Here is a 22,783-nt window from a genome sequence, read left to right on the forward strand (position 1 = left end):
GACGTCGGGGAGCAGGAAGTTGAGCAGAGACCAGAGCTCAGCTAGGTTGTTCTGGAGAGGAGTACCAGTCAGCAGCAGTTTGTTGTCAGAGTTGAACTGCTTCAGCTCCTGAATTAGCCGGCAGTTCATGTTCTTGATTCTGTGCCCTTCGTCAACTATCAGATACTTCCAGTAACAATGCTACGACAAAAACAAAAACGAATGTTAAATTTGCACAATGGGCCCCATCTGGAGGTCTTTACTTCAAGATGCCATTTATAACAAATATTAGGTTATATATCATTAAATCATATAAAAGCTAGCAACAAAGGTTCTACCCGTGTTGTGCAGATGAGACAAAACAGAAATGCCTTCACAATAGTAGTTACAGTACCTGCAGGCTTCTTCTGTCTCTCATGGCAATTTCAAAAGAGGTGATAACTACAGGATTAACATGAAGCGATCCTTGCCGTTTGCGAATCGATTTGATCAGGTTGCGTCTCTCTTGCTGTGGTCCATGATACAGCAATACAGGTATCTAAAATCAAATAGCCACATGTACAATTAAAGCATTTACTACCTCCAAGCCATTTGCTCCCCGCACCCCAATAAATATCCTGTTGTGGTGTTCCAGCAGTCCAATCAGCTCTGGTTATAGTCGGGGCTGTATTTTTTTCACGGTACCGAAAAAAAAAAATTCATGGCACTCCACGGTCTAAAAATAGACGTTTCACAATTAAACATTTATTTAAGCAGAAAAAAAATCAGCATTATCTCATTCAAAATTGATAATTCTCTGTAGATATTATACAACAAATTCAAACCTGAAGAGTAAATGCTAAATTGAAGAATATTTAGTTTTTTTTTTGTTGCTGTTTTTGCCATCAGTGAATTATTGTTTCAGACATGGGAATTTTCATGAGAAACTACACATTAAAATGCAATGGGTACATTTAACGGAAATCGTAAAAAAAAAAAAAAAATTTAGTTACAGTTAGCAACATCTACATAACTTGTAGACGCCGTATTTATTGTCATAAGCTATTACCTTTATGCATCAGGATGAATGCATCACTTACTTCTGGTGTGAATCTCTTAAACTCTGAAACCCAGTTCGGGAGTGTAGACAAGGGGCCGACAACCAAAAAAGGTCCCGTGACCCCTTTCTCCACCATCATGGAGATTGTGGCGATGCACTGAACAGTCTTCCCCAGACCCATCTCGTCAGCCAGTATCCCGTTAATCCCATTCTCCCACAGCATCTACACAGACAGACGAGGCTGCTTTAGAAAAAGAACTCCATACGGATATACTGCACCTTTAAAACACAGACAGTATTCCACGCAGCCTTGCAACACTGCGATTTGGATTCGTCTCGCTTTCTCCCCTGCAGCATGCAAGCACACGTTCAAACAATGGTTTCACTGTAACAGGGAGGCTTGTAGTCAGATCTGTGTGCGTTAATGCCACTTACCCTTAGCCACTCCATGCCCTCAATCTGGTACAACCTCATCACTCCACCGGTGAAGTTCTTTGGCTGCTGGTATGGGACAGGCTGGCCGTCCACTTTCCTCTCTGGGTCAAAGAGATGCTGGGCATTTTGTCGCACAGATTGCGACAGGCGGTTCTTTATTTCAGAATGAGAATCGCCATTTTTCTCAAGGGCTCCCAAACCCAACTCCTGGGAAGACGAAGGAGAGTCCTACAAAAAATACAAAACGTAAGCAAATTCCACTCCTGCATCTGACCACAGTATTGTAACAATAGCAACACTGTTTACTCCCCATCTCTAGTTACTTGCAGCAGAAGCATGACTGACTTTTTTTATTTTTTATTTAGTAGTTGCCAATTAGTTTTGTTATTTTCTCCCCAATTTAGTAGTGTCCATTTATTTATTTATTTATTTTAGCTCAGCTCACCGCACCACTACCACCCCTGCACTGACTCAGGAGGGGCGAAGACAAACACATGCTGTCCTCCGAACCTCAGTCGGCAAAGGAATAGCCTGGATTCGAACCAGCGACGTGCAGACTATAGGGCGCATCCTGTACGAGTGCTTTTACCGGATGTGCCACTCGGGAGTCCCAAAGCATGACTGTGATATTTCACAAAGCTATGTATAACTGTTATTATTATTATTATTTATTTCTTAGCAGACACAATTATCCAGGGCGATTTACAGTCGTAAACAAATACATTTCAAGAATCACAGTGCAAATAATAATACAATTAAGAGCAAGATAAATGCAATGATGAATACAATGACTTTGGTTCAATCAAGTACAAGTGTGACAAAATACAATTCAATAATACAGCAGATAAGTGTCAGTGATAGTTACAACAGGATATAATTAAAAACAAAATACTACAGATTAAACACTTGGCAGATTATAGTACTCTGAAGTACAGGATTATATGCAGTAAAATAGGGGGCAGATAAGAGCAAGTAAAGCGCATTTATGGAAGGGTGATATGTGTCCTAGGGGAAAAACAGAGGAGTTCTACAGGTGCTTTCTGAAGAGGTGAGTCTTGAGGAGGCGCCGAAATGTGGTCAGGGACTGGGCAGTCCTGACATCTGTGGGAAGGTCATTCCACCACTGCGGGTCAAGGGTGTTAGGTCTCACATTGGCATGCAGAACTGCTAAACACTAACATACAGAGTGCCAGAGGGAATCCAGTCTGTTCTTTAACCTCCATTCACAGCATGGATTAATTAGGAATATTTACCTCATGTTTGATTTTAGTCTTCTTGGCTTTTGACATGATTTCCTAAAAAAAAAAAAAAAAAAAAAAAAAAATTATATATATATATATATATATTATACACACAAAAATGAAAATGCATGATTAACAGACTAGCATTTACTGTTCATGTCAGGTAATGTGAATTCCTCTGCCTCACCTCTTTGGTCATAATGTCTGAAATCATGTAGTCTTCTCTTCCTCTTTTCTTTTTATCTGCTGAAAAGACACGATTTTATTCAGCAGGAAACCCTCACTGTTCAAAAAAAGGTGTTTCCTCCCCTGCCAATTCAAACAGAATGCAAATAACAAGATTGTGAAGCTCTGCATTTCTCCTATACTATCTTACCTGGTTTGTTTTCATCTTGATTTGTAGTTCCCTGCTGCAAAACAAAAAATAAATACATTAAATAATCACAGTAAACAGCAATTGGAATTAACAAAAAAACATGCAAATTCTTGCAAGACGTTTTAAAGGAATGTAATTCAACTTACCGTTTGCTTCTCTTGCTTAGCCAACAGTAATTCTCTCTTTTTCTCCATCTTCTCTTTCCTTTTTTTCTCCTAAATGAAGACACAATCAATCCGATAAGGGGAATGTTCTTATCGCAGTAACATCCCATAAGATAGTTTACATATTTAGGATGATTGTTACCCCCATGCTTTTACTTCCTGAACTACAACAAAACCTATAACCTCCCATTGCTGAATGCAAGAACACAAGAATGTCTGCTGGAATCAAAGTGTGAAGCAAAGGCATTCTGGTTTCCAAAACTATTCACTTGACCACTTAAATGCAATTGTAAAAATCTATGATGATGGATCAAAACTGAAAGGGCTTTCTTTACTAGCATATCTGTTACTTTAGTGCAACATTAACTTTTTCATTGGTGGATCAAAAAAACAGGAATCCTGAAGATGCTCACCTCCAACTGCTGTTGCTCCATTTTCATCAGTAGAAATTTGGAGTAGACAGTACTCTTCTCAAGCAAGTGCTGCAGCCTCTTGAAACGCATTTCATGGGAGTCTCTCTCCCAAGCCGCACGGGACTGCAAAGGGAAAGAAACAAGTCGAACATTGGTCCATACAATACTCTTTCTGTTGTTGCACAAAGCAGTGCCAAGTGCTTAAATGCCAAGGGGAATAAAGAACAAGGTGCAAATTGCAGGCAAATACAACGTCCACTATGTGATCAGCGCCCTACATAGTTTTAACAATTGTGCAGGTTGTAAGTCATGTTATTTTAGGCTTGTAGGTTATTTATTTTTTATGGACCCGTGTCCATTCAGAACATTCTTGAAAGACCACAACTAAATTTACTATATTTAATTGTTAGTGAGCTCAATGTCTTTAGCACTTTGATTGTTACACTGTAATGAACAAATATTGAACACCCAATTTAGTTTGTCAAGTGATAAAATGTACTCATGGAAAAGTACCACTGATATAAAGTAGGGATTTTAATTGATTAATCACACATGTGGGCTTTAATCGAGTACATAAATAGTGTAGTTCGGATGATTATTCAATCAGTAAAAAGTCACGATAAAACCTCCAATATAAAAAGTTACCAGAAAGGTTAGTTGGCAACAATTAATATCTAATATTATGGCCAGATGGAGTGCAATTTATAGCTATGTCGTCACAGATCTGTAGCCTTTACATTGTATTACTTTAGTTTATAAAATATTAACTATGCCAGAAGCTAAAGGTAACGCAGTTATGGGATTGGCTGCCACTTTCCATTCCTTTCAACACCTGAAGCAGAGTCATTCAACTCAACTCTGGGCTTGCACATTCTTTGCTTGTTGAAACAGAATATTCGGGATTTGGCAGTTCTGCTATATTATACAATTAAAACACACAAGCTAAATTTAGGGAAAGGTTCAAAACGAGCTTTAGTCAAGGAGTCCATCAGGCAGATACATTAAAGCAGATTTTTTTTTTTTTTTTTTTTTAAAGTCCACATAAAAGTTTGTGGGTTAAACAAGTAGAAAATAAACACACAGAACAAACTCCAATTCAGTTTACAGGGCAAAGAGCAGATTTAAACTATGCATACCTTTACTGGATTTCTCAATGGTTTAAAAAAAAGCTATTAAGTTTGAACTTGGCAACCAAGTTATAAATATTAAAAAAATCATATGACATCTGCTTTGCAAGAGCTACCCATGGCTCACTGTAAGTCCTCCTAATTAACAGCAGGAGCAGATGGACTGTTACAGAACTCAAGTCATCCCCAGAACACACAAAGAAATAATTATTTAAATGTAATCTTTAACCAGGCAAGTACACTGGAGATGTACATTTCATTCCCAAGGGTCCCATCAACAGGTGACAAAATGCAGTAATACAATAGGCTAGTTAGAAGTATACCCACCAGTAAAACTACACCATGGGTAGGAACGCTGCACAATGCAATTCTACACAGTGCTGCAATTATAAACCAGCAATCAAGACGTTTGCAGCAATAGTCTTACTTGTTCCATCATTTCCTTCTCTTTTTCCTGTCCTTCTTTCATCAACTGTTTCTCCTCTTCCAGCATTTCAGGCGTTATAAGGCCTCCCACCACCTCCGAGACTTCCATTAAAGGGCTCTCTAAAATAAAATACAAAGTGTTGGATTTAACCTTGGATAATATCTTGTTACTAAGACTTCATTTACAGTTTAGCAATATCCTTGACCAAAAAGGTCAGAATTCATGTACCCTATCCACACAAACTAAAATCATGCACAATCAACACCTGTTGAACATATTTTACAACTGATACTAAAGCTCTATAAAACACTTCAGTCAAGAGTGGTGGGGAGAGAGGTTCTGTCTAAAGAGGTAATTGGGCAGGTTTAAAACACTGTTAAAGCTGCTTCAATGAGATACTGTACTGTAAATAACAGGAATTCATGGGATGCTAAACTGTCTTCAGAAGGCCAGGAGACAATATCTGAGCTGTAAAGTTTCCCAGTTTGACTAAATACTTTCACGTTTTACAGTATATTCCAATACTGTTTGGCACCACTGTTTACAAAAACAGCAACAAAAGCACATGACACCGACTAAAGCATTTTTGAAGCCTTATGATTGTTAACTGCTATATTTCGTCCTAGTCATCGCCATCACCCTAAACTTGACTTAGTTAATTTATTGTAGTAGGCGTTCGCCAAAAGAAATGACGATTCACGAACTACAATATTGATACCTTGTCATAGTGTAGTTTGTAATAGTTAAAAAAAACATATATGATATATACATGGCTGCGGATGCCAAATCTTCTCACCTCTCCCAGAGCCACTCTGCTCCACTGCTGTCCCCTCGGGATGGCCAGGCTCATTGGGTTTGGGGCACTGGGGAGACACACTCCTTTCACCGTTCACGATGCTGAGACAAGAGGAAACTTAATTAAACAGAATACATGTAGTATTGATGTCCACTAATTAAAATGCATACAGCAGAGGCGTCGCAGACACAAATATCAATATTCACGCAGTGAGTTTGCTGCAATAGCTACTGCAGCAAGTCTTAAGTGACATAATAATCCATCGTCATGCACACGTTTCAATGCACGTAGAGAGTATTGAACACAACAACCATTGGCTTACTAAAACAAATTGCATCTGAATAGTCAGTAGTTTAAACTGGCTAATAAATAAATAAATAATATAAAACGCCGGTGCAGCATAACACAAACACATGTATAGAGCACTAATTTTAAGCAGAAAAATAAAAGGATACTGTTCAAATATGACTTCCTATACAAAATGTAGTTTCGTATCACTCAGTACTATTCCATTAACTATATATATATATATATATATATATATATATATATAAATAAAATCTCAAATACAGTAAAAAAAATAAATAAAAAACAAACACGAACATACCTGCTCATTTTTACAACCCGGTCTTTTTCAATGGAGTACTGATGAAAAATGCTCTACAATTAAAGCAATTAAAAAAAAAAAAACACTTAAAAATAAAAAAAAATATCAGATTATATACAGCCGTGATAGCGCAGAACTGAACGCTGTAGTCTGGGTTACACGTGGACAAAACAGACATACAAGCCTTAAAGAAAAGACAAATACGTATTTATACACCTAAGCAAAGAAACGTATCTCTGTCTGTCAGGTTACACCTGTCTGCAAAAAACTGACCAGTGTCCTGCTAATAAAATTTGTATCTGAACAACCAGTAATTCTACCGGACTGTCACATACAACTCGCCTACACCAAAGTATTCTTCTCTGCTTGGAATTGTCTGCCAATGCATTTCGCGCCACAGTGGACCACTCAACCACAACTCATAGGGGGGAAGGAGTAATGTTAACAAAAGGCTAATACGTTTTAACATTTCTAAAAATACATCAAACAAAATGATATTCATAGTTATTATTTTATATCTATATTTGTCAAAATATTAAATATTTTTTTACAAGAAAACCTACGTATTTAATGATTGCATATTATCATGCTCCACTCCCTGGAAAGCGAACATTAATGTCGGCCCATGAATATTTCCCGCGAATGTAAAAGTCTTTGATAATGGCTGTGACGTGTTTGTGTAAGTAACTATGAAGGGGATTGTGTTTTGGAGGTCAGGGAAAAGATAAGAAATATCGTAAATGTTTTTTGGATACGATAAAGAGGAGTGAGAGGAGAGTTCTAGTTAAAAAAAATTGCAACATTACTAATTTGTTACAGTAGAAATTAACAAACAAAAACAACAAAAAACCAAAAACAAACAAACAAAAAACGTCCAGGCAGTTTGGAGCTATTTACACCACTGTTCTTAAAACAACAACAACAACAACAACAACAATAATAATAATAATAATAATAATAATAATAATAATAATAATAATAATAATAATAATAATAAATACATTTTCGTGGAGGACTTTTTTCTTTGAATTATTACAGATTCACATCAAATCGTATTATAAATGATTATTCATTGTTAATCAACAAGTTTTATTAATACAAGATACACGGACAGCATTGAGAAACTGATAATACAGTAATTAATATACAATCAATTAATATTAACAACTCTCAGTTACCTAATTAATTACCGCTTCAAAAAAACGAGCCTATCAAATGGTTTATCAGTTGAAAAAACAGTCTGAGGAAATAATAGAATACAGCTGTGTATCAAAAATGACCAGCTTGTATCTTAGACAGCACCATCTGCTATATTTCTGATAATGTAATGTAGTTAATAAAGAATACATGATCATTGTAGCTCATTTTAATGTGATGTCGTTTCTGTCTGATTATGTATCAGAAAGTTCTGAAGTCTTTGATTTAATTCTTTAAAATCTTAAAATGAGCTGGCATAGTTAAACCTATCCAATACTTTAAGTACAGCACAGAAATCAGGAACAGAAGAAACCTGTCAAAATGAAGTGGAGACAGACTAGGTCCAGAGGAAAGGAGACATTTCTTCACACAGAGAGTGCTGAGGGTATGGAATGGGTGGGTCACATAGTCATGTTGAGGCTGAATCACTGAGGTCCTTTATGACCCAACTTGACAAGTCAATCAGCTTCTAAGAACTGGACGTTCTTATATGGTAGACCCTGATGTGATACAGTCACCTTCCTTTGTAGGTTTCTTTGTAGCAGATCATCTGTATCAGATGGAAGTGATTTCACAGTAAGATTTACAATGTAGCCCCTAACAGAAGCAGTTAAAAAAACAAATAAACTGGAAACAAAATAATTTTTACCATGATCAACTGAGGACAGAGAAAAAAATCACCAAGGAACAAAGAAATACAATCACCGGACAGAAAACCTTCACAGACATTTGTACAATTAAACAACACCAAACTAACATTGGGGATGGTGGAGCGACCCATTCCTGCCCACTTTTATGCAGTGTGCCTGCAGCAAACATGTTGAGGAACACCAAGCTACTTCTCCCAGAGGCACAGCAGGCAGTATACACAGATATTTTGCTCGCCATAACTCACATCAACCGAGTCTCACATTTTCCATGGAAACGGGTCATAATTTCCAGGACATGGGGCGCACTGTTCCTCAGAAAACGTGCCTTTAGCTATAAGGATGAATTATTTTTATTTAACAATATATTACAAAAAAAAAACACTGGTTGCTGTAAGATATAAGCTGTTTTCCACTCTAGTCAAGGTCAACCACTCTGACCTCGTGTGAGGTGGGTATCCTCTTGTATCATACAGCACCCTACACGATACTCTGCTGGTATTTTTCAGACTTTTCTGCAAGGGACCACCATGACTTCCTGGCACTATGTATAACTTTGTTAAAGCTGTCATACCTCCTTCCTGTCTGTGCCACCTAATAAACAGAGTGGGCTGATTTACCTTTCACTCATTTACAGCACAACCCATATCAACAGTCCTTCCAGTTCCTTTCCCATAAAACAATGTTATCTGTTCCTTTTCAGAACAAGCTCAGCCATTTCAGCTGGAGAAACTAGCAGATGTCTTCCAGAGCTGGAGAGGTGAGAGCTTAGACCTCATTCAAACACATTGGAAGGGTTTGCTTTTGAGGACCTGTCAGTGTGTATTCTTACACATATGGTTTATAAGGATTAATGCAAAATAGCTGATAAGGTGTAAGGTAATTATTACTCATGGTTTTGGAAAACTTAAAATTATTTATACCAGGGGTGTGCAAATGATTTGAATTTTAGTTAACTTAGGGGTGGGGGTGCAATATCTCATCTCATACAGTTTCTGCTATTTTGTGCCATGCTGCATTGAAAATACAATTGTATTTTTCTTGGAGACTTTAAGATGGGCCTTTTCCTTAGGATATCCATAGGGTAGCTTCATTATTTGAAAAAAGGCAGAATACTATGATCATTCTAATTCAAGACATATTCAGGAAATCGCACTAGCAGTTATTTTAAAACATGTTGACAGTCCCAAAGGCAGAAGAAACGTTTTTAGAACCCTGTGATTTTTAGTACTGTGTGAAACATTCAGCAAGCTAATTAGTGTGGAAGGAATGTTTTCCACTGGACAACAGCAATGTCTGGATTGTATTTTTGTACTTGAGTGGTTTGTATGGATTTGGTCCCACCTCTGTCTTGAGGTGAGGCCTGGCGCTGTCGAGTCTCCATGCCGGTATGGCAAGCTTTGCCTGCCCCCTGGAGGGAGATGCAATTGCAGAGGTGGTGAAGGGGAGGAAGGGCAAATACCAACAAAAAAGAAAGAAGGCTTGACTAGGGGATTAAATATCAAGCTGTTGAAGGAAAGGTGTTTCTTTACTAACTATTCCATGAAAGATGTTCTGAAATGAGGTGGGGAAGCATATTAGTGTTGCACAGTGCACTGCAGCCCATAGGTGAAGCAGCAGTGACACCTGTACAACACTGATATGCTTCCCTGGCTCACTTCAGCCTTGCAGTGTTTTCCAAACCAATGTTTGCTTGAATCGTATTGATAATCTCTCTGTGGTCTATTCAATTGATCTACACAATTGATCGGTTTAGATCAATGAAGATAGGACCCTGCTTTGTGTACAAAGGTTCTGAAAATCATACATACAGTATACATGCATGATGTGTGGCTCTTGTACTGCATTTCTGTCTGCTGTTAACCAATGTTTAAATGTATGGTACCTGTATTTTTGAATATTTTTCAATTTTGTCAATGTGTAAGATTTTGAAATTTTTTTTACAAAATTACTCCTTTGAAGCTTGAAAGGTTTTACAACCTTTTTCTTTGTGACATTTTTTTTGAAAATCATTGTATTTTTGTTTAAATTAAATTTTGTTCAGCTTGCTCTTAAGATGTTGGTATTACCTTGTCATATCGTGAACTTGTGTTGGAGCTGCAGCATTCTGTGGTCTCTCAAGTTCAAAGACAACAGTAGAGCACAAATAGTATTTGGAGGGCTTAATCTAACGCTGACAGGAAATATTATTTTCCATCTTAGTTACCACTTCCTGTACAGATTAACATAACTTATCTATACAGATAATGCATTGCCTTTTCTAAGTATATTATACATGTGATACATTTCACATTCATACATTTGCTATAAACTACCTTTTTTTAATGCTGCACATTAATATTTCCCTATTGTTTATCTATTCCTAACTACTGTTCATCTGTTTATATCTTTGTGTTTGTTAAATTATCATGTCATATGTTGTACCTAATCTGTTTAAAGCCTGTTTTGTTTAAGGTTAAGGTTCTTGAAATGTTTGGACAATTAGAGAAAGCTGACATCACAATTGTATAAATCCTAGTCTGCAATGGGTAAAGGACATTTAGAACGGATTTCTAAAACAGCAGAGATAAATGTTGACTCTTTCATAAACAATTACCTCGTAGACACTGGGATTGCTAACATTCATCCAAGTTCAATTTGTAGCATTTAAGAAAATCAACATGTATCAGATGTGCCTGTGCTGGTCCTGTGGGCGCAAAAAGTGACTAAACTAAACTAAAATAAAAGATAGATTTGACCAAACCTGTAGTGTATGTTACATTTTTTTAAAAAAGAAAAAACATAAAAATGTTTCTGACACAATTTTTCTAAGCAAACACACCATGGTTGAAACAGTACAAACAATTTCTTAGTGAACAGCCCAAGTCGTTTCCTCATTGTCGTCGTCTCTTTACTGTGGTTGACAGAGCAATCTGTTTTTATCATGATCTAAAAACCTTGCTGCATACAGAATATAACAAATAGCATCCATCAACATGGAGTATATCTTTTCAGAAATGTTTAACTTTATTGTCTGAATTAACCATGCTTTCTGCCATGTGTCCTTCACTATAGAGGTGGTCCTGCCAGAGTTGATGAGACACACTTCAACAGTATGCCTTTGAACTTGATTGCTTGTTTTTTGGGGTTTTTTTCATTTTCAAGTACAAATTTAATTTTGAAAAATTAAATGCAAAGTTTATTGATTGAGGGTAGCTTACATACAGAGTGAGTTGTAAACAAGGAAGGAGAAGGTTTATTACCAGATAAAGTGCAGTGGTCACTTGTTCCTCTAATGGTGTGTTGCCAATAAATATCGCTTGTTAGGGCCGGGGACACAAATGCCCTGTAGATAGCGGCGACCTTTCAACCGTGCGTATCTGCAACTAGCATTTGTAATGAAGGACAGCTGACACCCGACGGGCCAGATGGAAGGCTGTCATGGGACGGATTTGGCCCGCGGGCCACCAATTAAAAAACACTGCCATACACACTAGGGGCAGCACCGAATAGTCAACTACTCGAATACAAAAGTCAACCTCAGAAACTGGTAGTTGACAAATCGCTGGTCAAGTAATTGGGCTGTTTCAGTTGAATGGAAATACTGTTGTGGTTGCAACCCACTCATATATAAATGTAATTTTAGAACATTAATAAATAGTTCAATAAATCCAAGCAATTTTAAAATATAGTGCACAAACAGCAAACGGTTGACGGTTTTAATCCCTCGGTAGGCGGGACCGAGGGCGTCATCCCAGGAAGGAGCCGATCGGCAGCTCTGGTATAGAGAGCTCAGAAAATATCTACCAATAGGCAGGCATATCCCATACGGACGACAGAGTAGGTGCTATTCAGGGTTACCTCTCCCTGTTCCAACAGGGATCGAAGGTCCCCTTGGTGCAGTTCCAAAAACTGTTGGGTCTGATGGCCGCAGCCGTATCAGCCATTGAGCTGGGTCTAATATGCATGAGCCCACGCCAAGCGTGGCTCAATGCGTTCCACTTACAACCCAAGCTTGACAGACACCGTCGGCTGACAGTGTCTCACACGTGCTCCGCGGCCGATGGTGGAGGATGCCCTCTCACCTGCGCGGGGGTACGAGGATGGGAATGGTGTTAACTCGCCAAGTGGTGATGACGGACGCCTCTAACTTGGGTTGGGGGGGCGGTGTGGGAAGGCATACGAGTCCACAGCACCTGTTCGGGCTGTTGGATAGCCCTGCACATAAATATGCTGGAGCTGCAGGCTGTTTTCCTGGCTCTCCAGCACTTTCTTCCAGTGCTGACTTGGGCGCAACGGAACCTGCTGTCCCTACGGGTGACACATCTTCCTGGAATGATGAACTGGGCAGCGGACCGCATGTCGAGAGAGGGTGCACATCCTTCAGAGTGGCAACTCCACCCCCAGGTGGTGGAGCGCATTTGGGAACGGTTTAGGAAGGCGCAGGTCAATCTCTTCGCCTTGGTGGAGACAACACATTGCCCACTGTGGTATTCCCTCCACTGCTTAGGTGGTCCACTCGGCATCAACGCCCTAGCCCACCAGTGGCCCAGGACGCTCCTTTACGCGTTCCCGCCAGTACCGTTGCTCCCGGCCTTCTTGGAGAAGGTCTGGTTAGAGAAAGCGACAGTTCTCCTAGTGGCCCCTCGGTGGCCCAGGAGAATCTGGTTCTCGACCCTATGCCAGCTCATACAAGGCCAGCCATAGGAGATCCCGCTTTGCTTGGATCTCCTCAGTCAGGCGAGAGGCACTCTCTGACATCTGGAACCTAGCAGGTTCCAATTATGGGTCGAACGGGAGCGCTGGACAGCCCTAGGGCTATCAGACGCGGTTGTGGGTACTCTGCAGAGTGCTAGGGCAGACTCTACTAGGTCGCTGTACGCCTATAAGTGGAAGTATTTCCAGAATTGGTGTCTGACTAGAAGTCATGACCCAGTTTCATGCCCCATGTTGGTTATCTGCAAGAACTGCTTGATGCTGGTAGGTCACCTTCCACATTGAAGGTGTATTTAGCGGCTATCTCTGCGTGCCATGCCCCTGTAGATTCGGTATCTTCGTGTGCGTATTTCTTAGCATCCTGTTTCCTGAAAGGTGCTTGCTGGTTACGCCCACCCTGGAGGGTCGTTCTCCCCAAATGGAGCCTTGATGTTGTACTGGAGGCTCTCACGATGGCCCCATTTGAGCCCATACTCTCCATAGATTTGAAGTATCTGTCTATGAAGACAGCCTTCCTCTTGGCTATCACCTCCGCAAAGCGGGTCAGTCAGCTGCAGGCGCTATTGGTGCACAGCTCCTGTATGTGTATTTGGCAGCAGGGTGTCACTACATACAAACCCTGCTTTCCTCCCCAAGGTGATCACAGCCTTTCACATGAATCAGTCTGTGGAATTGGAGTCTCTCCAATTCCAATACTAGTCGTAGTAGTATTTGTTTTTAATCTCATGACAAATGTAACACAGCAAAGATGTCCCTGTACTGTAATAGTCAGCTCTGTTACCCAGATACACGTCAGTTGTGTTTTACTGCCCTTGTATGAAGAATAAAATCATTCCCCATTATATACAGTATATATATATTATAACAAATTAATGCACTTACCCGTGTTACCAGTTTTCTGATACAAAGCCCATCTCTTCAATGTTACAATGTACTTGTTTATCTGTCACAGCCCACGTTTTTTTTTCTTGCATGTCAAATCAGTCTATCTTTATTGTGCAGTTACACAGCGCGTCCTTAGTTCACATGACGAAAATGCAGCAAAAACAAAGCGAACGAGACAAGCTATGGTAATGTAAAACAGTTTATCATTAAACAGTTTTAGATACTGTGATGCATTTTTTTAAATCTGATCTATAGTTGCTTTTGTGCATTTTCATTTGCAAGTGAACTGTGACATTAGGGCCTTATCATGCACTGTATTCTGAAATTTTGAATACTGACTTTGGATACAGTTTTAATTCTGGAAACTGTTGTTTTTTTTAATCTTTTGCTAAATTGCATTGCCTTTTACATTTTACACTGTTTTGTGCATGGATAACATTTTGATTTCATTTTTCTGTTGGGTCGCTAATGGTGAATTTTACATACTGCTACAATACCTACCTGATTTAAAAGTATGGACTGTATTACAGTCCACATGTCAACAGTTGTCTCTCTTGGCAAGTGATATTTGCTGCTGGTGGAGCTTTAGCGTATTATTACGTGAGCAGAGAACATGAAGAGGTTGGCAATGGTGTTAGACAGGGTCGTCAATGGAATAGGCATCCCAAACCAAGACACTTCAGGCCCCAGGTAGTATATTTGGACTTGCCAGATGAAGAGCTGTGTTATGTGTGCGCTGTCATTTTATGTAACGGGTACATTCCAGCGGCCTGTTGGTGACATATTTGGACCTAGCCAACCCACTATGTTCAGGATGTTGGATCAGGTTACCCGTGCGGTGATTTCCAGGAGGTCACACCACATTAATTTCCCTTGTGCTGATAGTGATCTGATCAATGCTAAATTGGGCTTCTACTGAATGCACAACATCCCCAATGTGATTGGTGCAATAGATTGCACACATATACCACTCAGCACCTGCTGGTAACAGTATTCCCTTTATTAACAGACACAACGATTACAGCATCAATGTGCAGGTAGTTTGTTATTCTTCCCTCATAATATAACTACCCTGGTTCCTGCCATGATGCATACGTCCTGCAGCAGTCAAGCCTATGTGATTTATTTCAGAGTGCCGACAGACCAAACGGTGTATTACTCCGTAAGAGGAAAAGAACAGATTAATTGAACTAATGTAACTGTACAAGTTTGTTCAGTAATGATAACATGAATGTAAATGAAATACTGTGTAACTTTCAAATCATATAAAATGAACAAAAACAGACTCGAAAATCCTAGAAACACATACCTGCAGATCAGCAATGTAAGCATTACCTTAATGACATGAGGCCGCTGTTCTTCAGGTACAGTGGGCTCATATCATTAAGGTAACATGAAACTGTTTTTTGTTTTTAACATTCATCATCATAATAATTGCCCTTCGTTGTAGGAGACTCTGCTTACCCACTGCTCCCATGGCTCCTCACACCTGTACCCCTCAGCACCTGCAGAACTTCGGTACAATGATGCACATGGGGGTACAAGGAATGTGATCGAGGGGACCTTTGGTTTACTAAAGATGCATTTGAGGTGCTTGGATAAGTCGGGAAGTGCACTTCAGTACAGTTCCAAGAAGGTGTGCCGCATCACGACTGCTTGCTGCATCCTCCACAATATTGCAGTAAGAAGAAGGGTGTTCGATGTGCACCAAGACGTGGCTTACCCCACAGTAGATGACCCAGCAGGTCGTGAAGAAAGAAATCGCATAATGCATACATACTTTACATAGGTGAAAAGAAAAATAAAAGAATAAAAAACAACCAAAGAATATTTGTAAATAAGTATCTGATCATTTATTGAAATATTGTGGAGAACGTCACAGCATTTCTTTTGTTTTCATTTCATTTTTTGTGGAGGGGGGTTTAACAGTTTAGGCTAGACTTTTTTTTTTTTTATCCTTCGTAATCATAAATGCCCTTACACTCGTACACACGCTCACCCCTAAAATAATAATCATAATAACAACTAGAAATGCAAAGCAGTTTTAAAGGTTTCCAAGCCAGTACTACTGTCCCCAGAATGATGCCTGCCAAGTTTGGTGTTAATTGGCTAAACGGTTTACGATCAGGAGTAGTTTAACATTGTGGGAAGAAAAAAAAAATCCTTATAATCACTACATAGACCGTATAATAATATACAGTCTATCTCCTAGACCTGGATCCTCTTGTACCCCACCAACCGTGACGTATGGCTGGTGGTCCTGGCTCGACATGCTCACATGCCATAGTGGCTTTATCCATCATAGGCAGGCTCTGTCGCGGTGGCATTACAGGTGGTGGGCTCTCTTATATGTATTGCTGGAAGAGTGATATAAACTCGGTAAATGTTTATGAAATCGTCTTCAGAAACAAAAAAATATGCTTCAGAAACTAAAGCCAATATTTTACATGATGTACCTACTGATGTAAATATTTCCTTTATTTTCGGAAGTACCCTTGCATCACAAATAATCACACAGTTAAATCACATGCTGTGTTTTTTTAATGGTTTAATCTATTTGGAATTGATATCACTGGGGAAAATAAGATGTGGATAAAATATTCACCATATCTACCCATCTATAATAAAACAAAACATCTGAGTTATTTTAACCCTTATGTCAAAACAGCGAATACTGCCATCTAATGACATTGTCCTGCCATAGCATCATATGAAACAAAAAAGTTGCTGTAGTACAAGAAGCATTCTTTGAAATTGTAATTACATAGTGTTGCATCCCTAAATATTACGTATTTTGTAACCTACGTACTTAGCGACTGTTTAAACATCGCTTCAATAGGGAATTTACCTCATATCTGTGATCTTGGGATAACAAAACTTACAAAAGCCAAGGTCCAATGCACCGGTGTCCACTGAATGCTTTACGCAGAGCAGCAATCTTTTTCTTTAATGACCCCCGTATGTCATGTCATCTTTTCATGATCTTGTTAACATCCCGTGGACACCTAAAGCATTTATTTTAACTTTTATTTCTTGCAACATGGCTCGCCTGGCAGCACCAGACACCGGTTTCGGACCATATAATTTATGTTCATTTTTTAAAACTTCTGCTATCAATAAGGAATTTTCCTACGTGTCTTCAGCATGGTTGGAGTTGTTTTGGTGCTGCTGTCGGTAGATTCCCTTTTGTTTATGTTCCCAACAGCTAACGACGGAACTGAGCGAATGTTTATAGTACTTATGATGTCATTAAAATTTACCCATTCATAAAGTGCTTAGCGACAGCCGCACGTTTGCTCAGATCATTTTATGAATAGCAATATGGACGACTTTCGTTAGCTTTAAACAAAATTTGTTTTTATTATGACAGTTGGCAAGTACTTTTATGAATAGATCTCTATGTCTCCTACGTAGTAAATTATATCTCCTACCTAGGACTTTTTAACTCCTACGTAGGACTTTTAGTTCTACTGTAACTAAAGGCCTTATCAAGCAATTCTTTATTAACATTTTATCTGCTGTAAGAAGCCATGGCAAGCTTTTTTTTTTTTTAACCAAATAGGAAGAAATAAGCATGCAGTGCAAGGGGTTTAGAGACCTCTTCATTCAGTTTTTTTTTTGTTTATATGTGACACCATGTATTCAACGTTTCAAATTATTGGCATTTGATTCATAAAATGATAGTGCTTTACAGCTGTAACAAATACACAATTAAAAATACAGCCCTTTACAATGAATAAATAAACAAATAAATAAATAAATAAATAAATAACGAAGCCCTTTGCAAAGCACAGAAAGATGTATACTAACCTTAAGTAGCATCTATCATGGTTACTTACGAAAAACCAAAAAAGTCACGTGTGCCAGTGGTCTCCTGTATTATTGCTGCAGACTACCAACAGCACCAGGCTTGAGCGACCAACTATAGAACTGAAGAAAAATCTCTTAAACCATTGAGCAAGATTTGTTTTAGCACAATGAAAACATGAAAAAACTGTTGGTTCCACGAATTTGTTCAAAAAGACAAATACTGGGCTTAACATCAGCTTGTTACAAGACTCAAAGAACGAAGTTTCAGAAAATTACAAAAATGCCCCAGGTGGATTAGCATCTACTAAGAAATGTGTTGAACTCGTATGGACTACCGGTATATTGGATCCCCAATAACATTCGTAGACTACCATGAGGATCAGAATTGCTCAAGCTAAGGTTCTATAGGAAAACTTGTGAATATGATATATTTATAAGAACATAAGCAACATACAAAGAATCCGACCCTTCCTCACCAACTACGCCACCCAGCTCCTGGTCCAGGCCTTGGTACTCTCCCGCCTAGACTACTGCAACTCCCTCCTGGCTGGCCTCCCTGCGTCCGCCACCCGTCCGCTCCAGCTCATCCAGAACTCCGCTGCCCGCCTGGTGTTCTCTCTGCCTTGCTTCTCCCACGCAACTCCACTACTCCGCTCACTCCACTGGCTCCCGATCACCGCTCGCATCCAGTTCAAGACTCTTGTACTAGCCTACAGATGCCTTGACCCCACTCGACCTCTCCGCTCCGCCTGCACTAGAAGACTAGCTCTACCTCCGCTACGCTCCCCTGCCTCCAGAGCCCGCTCCTTCTCCACCCTTGCTCCGCAGTGGTGGAATGACCTTCCTACAGATGTCAGGACTGCCCAGTCACTGACCACATTCCGGTGCCTCCTTAAGACTCACCTCTTCAGACAGCACCTGTAGAACTCCTCTGTTTTCCCCCTGGGACACCTATCACCCTTCTTTAAATGTGCTTTACTTGCTCTTTTCTGCCCCGTATTTTACTGCATTTAATCCTGTACTTCAGAGTACTGTAATCTGCCAAGTGTTTAATCTGTAGTATTTTGTATTTAATCATATCCTGATGTAACTATCACTGACACTGTTATCTGCTGTATTATTGAATTGTATTTTGTCACACTTGTACTTACTTGAACCAAAGTCATTGTATTTATCTTGCTCTTAATTGTATTATTACTTGTACTGTGATACTTGAAATGTATTTGCTTACAATTGTAAGTCGCCCTGGATAAGGGCGTCTGCTAAGAAATAAATAATAATAATAATAATAATAATAATAATAATAATAATAATAATAATAATAATAATAATAATAAAGTTTACAAATGAGAGGAGGCCATTGTTAGTAGCTTATTGATCCCAGAATCTCATCAAGCTGCTTCTTGAAGGATCCCAGGGTGTCAGCTTCAATAACATTACTGGGGAGTTGGTTCCAGACTCTCACAATTCTCTGTGTACGAAAGTTTTCAAAAGCAATTTTCTTACATTTTAATAAGAGTTTCAGCGTTGTTACTGCCCCCTCTTGTGTTGAAGTTCTTTTTTTATTTTTGTTTTTGAATACTTTTCAAGTACGCTGTAGAGAAACAAAGTAATGACATTGTTTTCCTGGTATCTTATCACTTCCTGTCACATCTTATAACTTCCTGTCATAAATGGAGATTAGATAAAGGGGCATTCAGAACAGAAAATAGGAGGCACTTTTTTACACAGAGAATTGTGAGGGTCTGGAACCAACTCCCCAGTAATGTTGTTGAAGCTGACACCCTGGGATCCTTCAAGAAGCTGCTTGATGAGATTCTGGGATCAATAAGCTACTAACAACCAAACGAGCAAGATGGGCTGAATGGCCTCCTCTCGTTTGTAAACTTTCTTATGTTCTTATGTTCTTATGATTTGACTGCAACTAGGGCACAGGATGTTGTTTTGGACCAGGAAGTAGCAGCGACTTTTTGTTTGAAATATCTTCACATTCCAGGTTTAACTATAAAATTCAAGTAAAAAACAAAATATCTCAGAGAAAGGTAGCTAATGCCAATAAGAGCTAGGACATTTTTTAAAACCTTGGTACTCCTTTAAGGCCCTACTCTCATGTTGTCTTGTGACGTAAACAGGCAGCCATACCTGTAAACCAGCATTTCTGCTGTTTTTATCTATTGTCATGTACCAGTACTTACATAATCTTGTTAAACAACAAACAAACAAAATACCTAAATATTTGATCACAGTACTAATATAAAATAATAAACTGATTTTAAAGTCTTAGCCTTAGGTATTATTCCTCTAAAAGTGTTTCTCTAAAAAAAGTAGATGTTTTTACATGAAGCCTTAAGTTAGTTTGCCATTTGCAATATCTTAGTTTACCATGCTTTTAAAAAGTGCTAATACACTTTACTATGCTTTTACCACAGTGTAACAGTAAAGCAGGTAGTGGTACAGTACTAACAAGGCAAACAAAATGGACCAGGAACTAAACCTGCTTGCTGTTTGGAATCTGAAGAAGGGCTGCAGAGAGCTGATTTATGTTGGTAGAAAATGTGCTGAGGTTAATTAGTTGATTAAAAATTCCTGAAATTCTCTTGCTTTCAGTGGGAAGGGGGAGGAGAATTAAATGAATCAATTATCATGTTCAGACATTATTACTGGAGTGAGGTACTTGAGTGAATGGTCTGGAAACGTAAACCTACACAGCTGTATTTATAACTTTGTGAAGATTGCTGTACCTGTACCTAGGGAAAACTTATAGTGATGAAAAGGGCTTTATTTGCTATGTGGGCTGGTTATTTATTTTTAGACCTTTATTCTGATAGTGTTTTTTCACAGTCCTGTTTTATGATTTTTGTATATGACTATTTTTGCTGTGAAAAATAACCTGCATAATCTGGAATATCCAGGTTATAATTAATAAAAGCATTTTAGCCTGACGCCTCAACCCATTCTCAACCCAGCGTTCACATACAGTACACCGCTTAATCCAAGCTTCTAGTGTCCAGTCTGTTCAATACAATTTAGCCATTCAACCTCCTCTGTTAATGTTTCAATTCAGTGCATGATGATTTTTACAGACAAGCGTTTGTCTGAAAATGAGATGTATATCTCAAGGGTTCTATCCTGGTTAAATAAATACATTTGAAATCTGAATCTGAATTTGGGAGGCTGATAACTTAAGTAACTGCAAACCATCAAGCCCCTCCACTACCCACCCTTATTTTTCACCTTGGCTTATTAACCAGCATTCCACAGGGCTGCTCCCTTTATAAATCCCTACTGGCTGTTTGCCTTTCATAGTTCAGCAAGCAACCTCAGAAAAGCAGAGCTGAGCAGCAGAGGGCTCGGATCCCTCAGATGTGCGCACAGCACAGGACAACACACTACAGGGACTGGTAGCTGACAAGCCTGTGGACTGCTGGAGGCTACAGTATGCAACTGAATGTTTGTATTTGGACAACAGTAAAAACAAACCCTAGATTTGACGTGACTGGGAGGACTGAAGGATTCTAAGGAGCTGGCTAAACCAAGTTTAATCTTTTTGCAGAAGAAACTGAAGTGATTGAGATTATACCCACTTACATTAGAGAAAGGCTCTGTGCTGCTGTCACTGAATTGTACTAACATTGTAGAGGACCAAGTTTAAAAGGATTATACAAATGAACCGGAGACACAAAAGAGCCAGCGTGATGTTCGGCTGGCATAAAACGTTCACTAGTCTGGCTCCATGGCGGAAAGGTATGTCATTAATTACTGTTTATAGCGCTTCATCAGTAGTCTGCACTTCAATTACAGAGCTTACAGAAAGACTAGATGTTATATACTTTGTAATTTTGTTGAAAGCTGAGGGTGTGTGCAAAATGTGAATGCTGCATTTACTTCGTAAGAGACATGTAAAGGTACATTTTGGTCAAGGAGAAAAATGTTAAGGCTTTTAAACTAAAGTGCATTTTATTGCAGACTTTTTAAAGCTTGTTTTAAAAAATGTAAATAAGGTTTGGTATTTGTAGTGACATTTTCTACATTTCATTTTTATTCCATTACATTAAAAAAAGCAAACATAAACGTTTCCCATAGTAAAAGCATAGCAAAGTGTAATAAAGCATAAGTAAGTAATGTAAAGCCCAGAATTGTATGGTAAAGCATATTACTAAACACTTCAAGCTATGATAAATGCATAGTATAACTGTGGTAAAATTGTGGTAAAAAGTACTGTGCACATGTACTGTGGTAAACGTTTTAAAGGGCCTTTTATATTGTAGATGAATCTTAATTGATACACAATACAGTACAATTCTAAATATTACTGTAATTAGCTACAGCGTTCTAACTACTGCCCTCTTGTGGTAGCAACATTGAACTATATTTTAACAGGTATTGTTACTCGATTTCCTAGATTTAACCCTAAATCCTAAATTTAGCTAAACACATCAGCGTATCACAAATTCAATTCAAAAAATCTTTTTTTTTTTTTAAACTTGACGATTCAGCATTTACCTAACATACATCTGAAAAGGGGAGCAGCTGTTAAAACATTAGTGCCTCGCTTGACTGATAATTTGTTATGCAAATACCTGACATGCATAAAAGATGTATCTCCCTGTTGTAAGTCAGTTTTAGTCAAGATAGGCAAGACAGCAGATCTGACAAGCTTGATAATGGGGCTGATAGTTGGCATTCGGGTGCCAGGTATACAGTACTTGAGAGGGCATAGAGTAGGACAGCAAGGTTAAAATAATTAAATCTCTTTGCAGGGTTGGGGTCAATATTTGTTTTTCAATTCCATTCCCAACCCTGTCTCTTCAACCTAGAGAGGACGAGAGAGGAAATAATTAGTTTATAAAATCTTCAATGGCATAGATAAACCCAAGTGACTATACAGGAAGTAGGACAAGAGAGCATTCATGGAAGCTGAGTAAAAGAAAGTTTGGAACAGAAG

The 22,783-nt window shown here is 38.8% G+C and overlaps 2 protein-coding genes and 1 long non-coding RNA gene across 4 annotated transcripts in view; 2 read left to right on the forward strand and 1 right to left on the reverse strand.

Moving 5' to 3' along the window:
• Window positions 1–6,990, reverse strand: part of hells (helicase, lymphoid specific) — a 17,893-nt gene extending 10,903 nt beyond the window's left edge. The window contains exons 1-12 of the mRNA XM_034027259.3: window positions 6,605–6,990; window positions 5,998–6,098; window positions 5,202–5,320; window positions 3,648–3,770; window positions 3,217–3,285; window positions 3,071–3,104; window positions 2,882–2,940; window positions 2,707–2,748; window positions 1,454–1,681; window positions 1,059–1,241; window positions 374–517; window positions 1–180 (exon numbers count right to left, since the gene is read on the reverse strand). The exon at window positions 1–180 is cut by the window's left edge and continues 17 nt beyond it. Coding sequence (XP_033883150.1) covers window positions 1–180; window positions 374–517; window positions 1,059–1,241; window positions 1,454–1,681; window positions 2,707–2,748; window positions 2,882–2,940; window positions 3,071–3,104; window positions 3,217–3,285; window positions 3,648–3,770; window positions 5,202–5,320; window positions 5,998–6,098; window positions 6,605–6,612 — 1,290 coding nt within the window. The 5' untranslated portion in view covers window positions 6,613–6,990. The remainder of the gene's footprint in view (window positions 181–373; window positions 518–1,058; window positions 1,242–1,453; window positions 1,682–2,706; window positions 2,749–2,881; window positions 2,941–3,070; window positions 3,105–3,216; window positions 3,286–3,647; window positions 3,771–5,201; window positions 5,321–5,997; window positions 6,099–6,604) is intronic.
• Window positions 6,991–7,223: 233 nt separating this feature from the next.
• On the forward strand, window positions 7,224–15,830 carry LOC131737453 (uncharacterized). Its single transcript, XR_009329063.1, has 3 exons — window positions 7,224–7,283; window positions 9,152–9,208; window positions 15,479–15,830. It is a non-coding gene; the product is annotated as an uncharacterized LOC131737453 (long non-coding RNA).
• A 5,328-nt stretch (window positions 15,831–21,158) lies between these two features.
• Window positions 21,159–22,783, forward strand: part of LOC117416185 (uncharacterized) — a 46,047-nt gene continuing 44,422 nt past the window's right edge. For both annotated transcript variants that reach the window (XM_034027260.3, XM_034027261.3), the window contains exon 1: window positions 21,159–21,582. In XM_034027260.3, coding sequence (XP_033883151.3) covers window positions 21,504–21,582 — 79 coding nt within the window. In that variant the 5' untranslated portion in view covers window positions 21,159–21,503. The remainder of the gene's footprint in view (window positions 21,583–22,783) is intronic.

The sequence above is a fragment of the Acipenser ruthenus genome, chromosome 7, assembly GCF_902713425.1.
Source record: "Acipenser ruthenus chromosome 7, fAciRut3.2 maternal haplotype, whole genome shotgun sequence".
NCBI classification, from domain to species: domain Eukaryota; kingdom Metazoa; phylum Chordata; class Actinopteri; order Acipenseriformes; family Acipenseridae; genus Acipenser; species Acipenser ruthenus.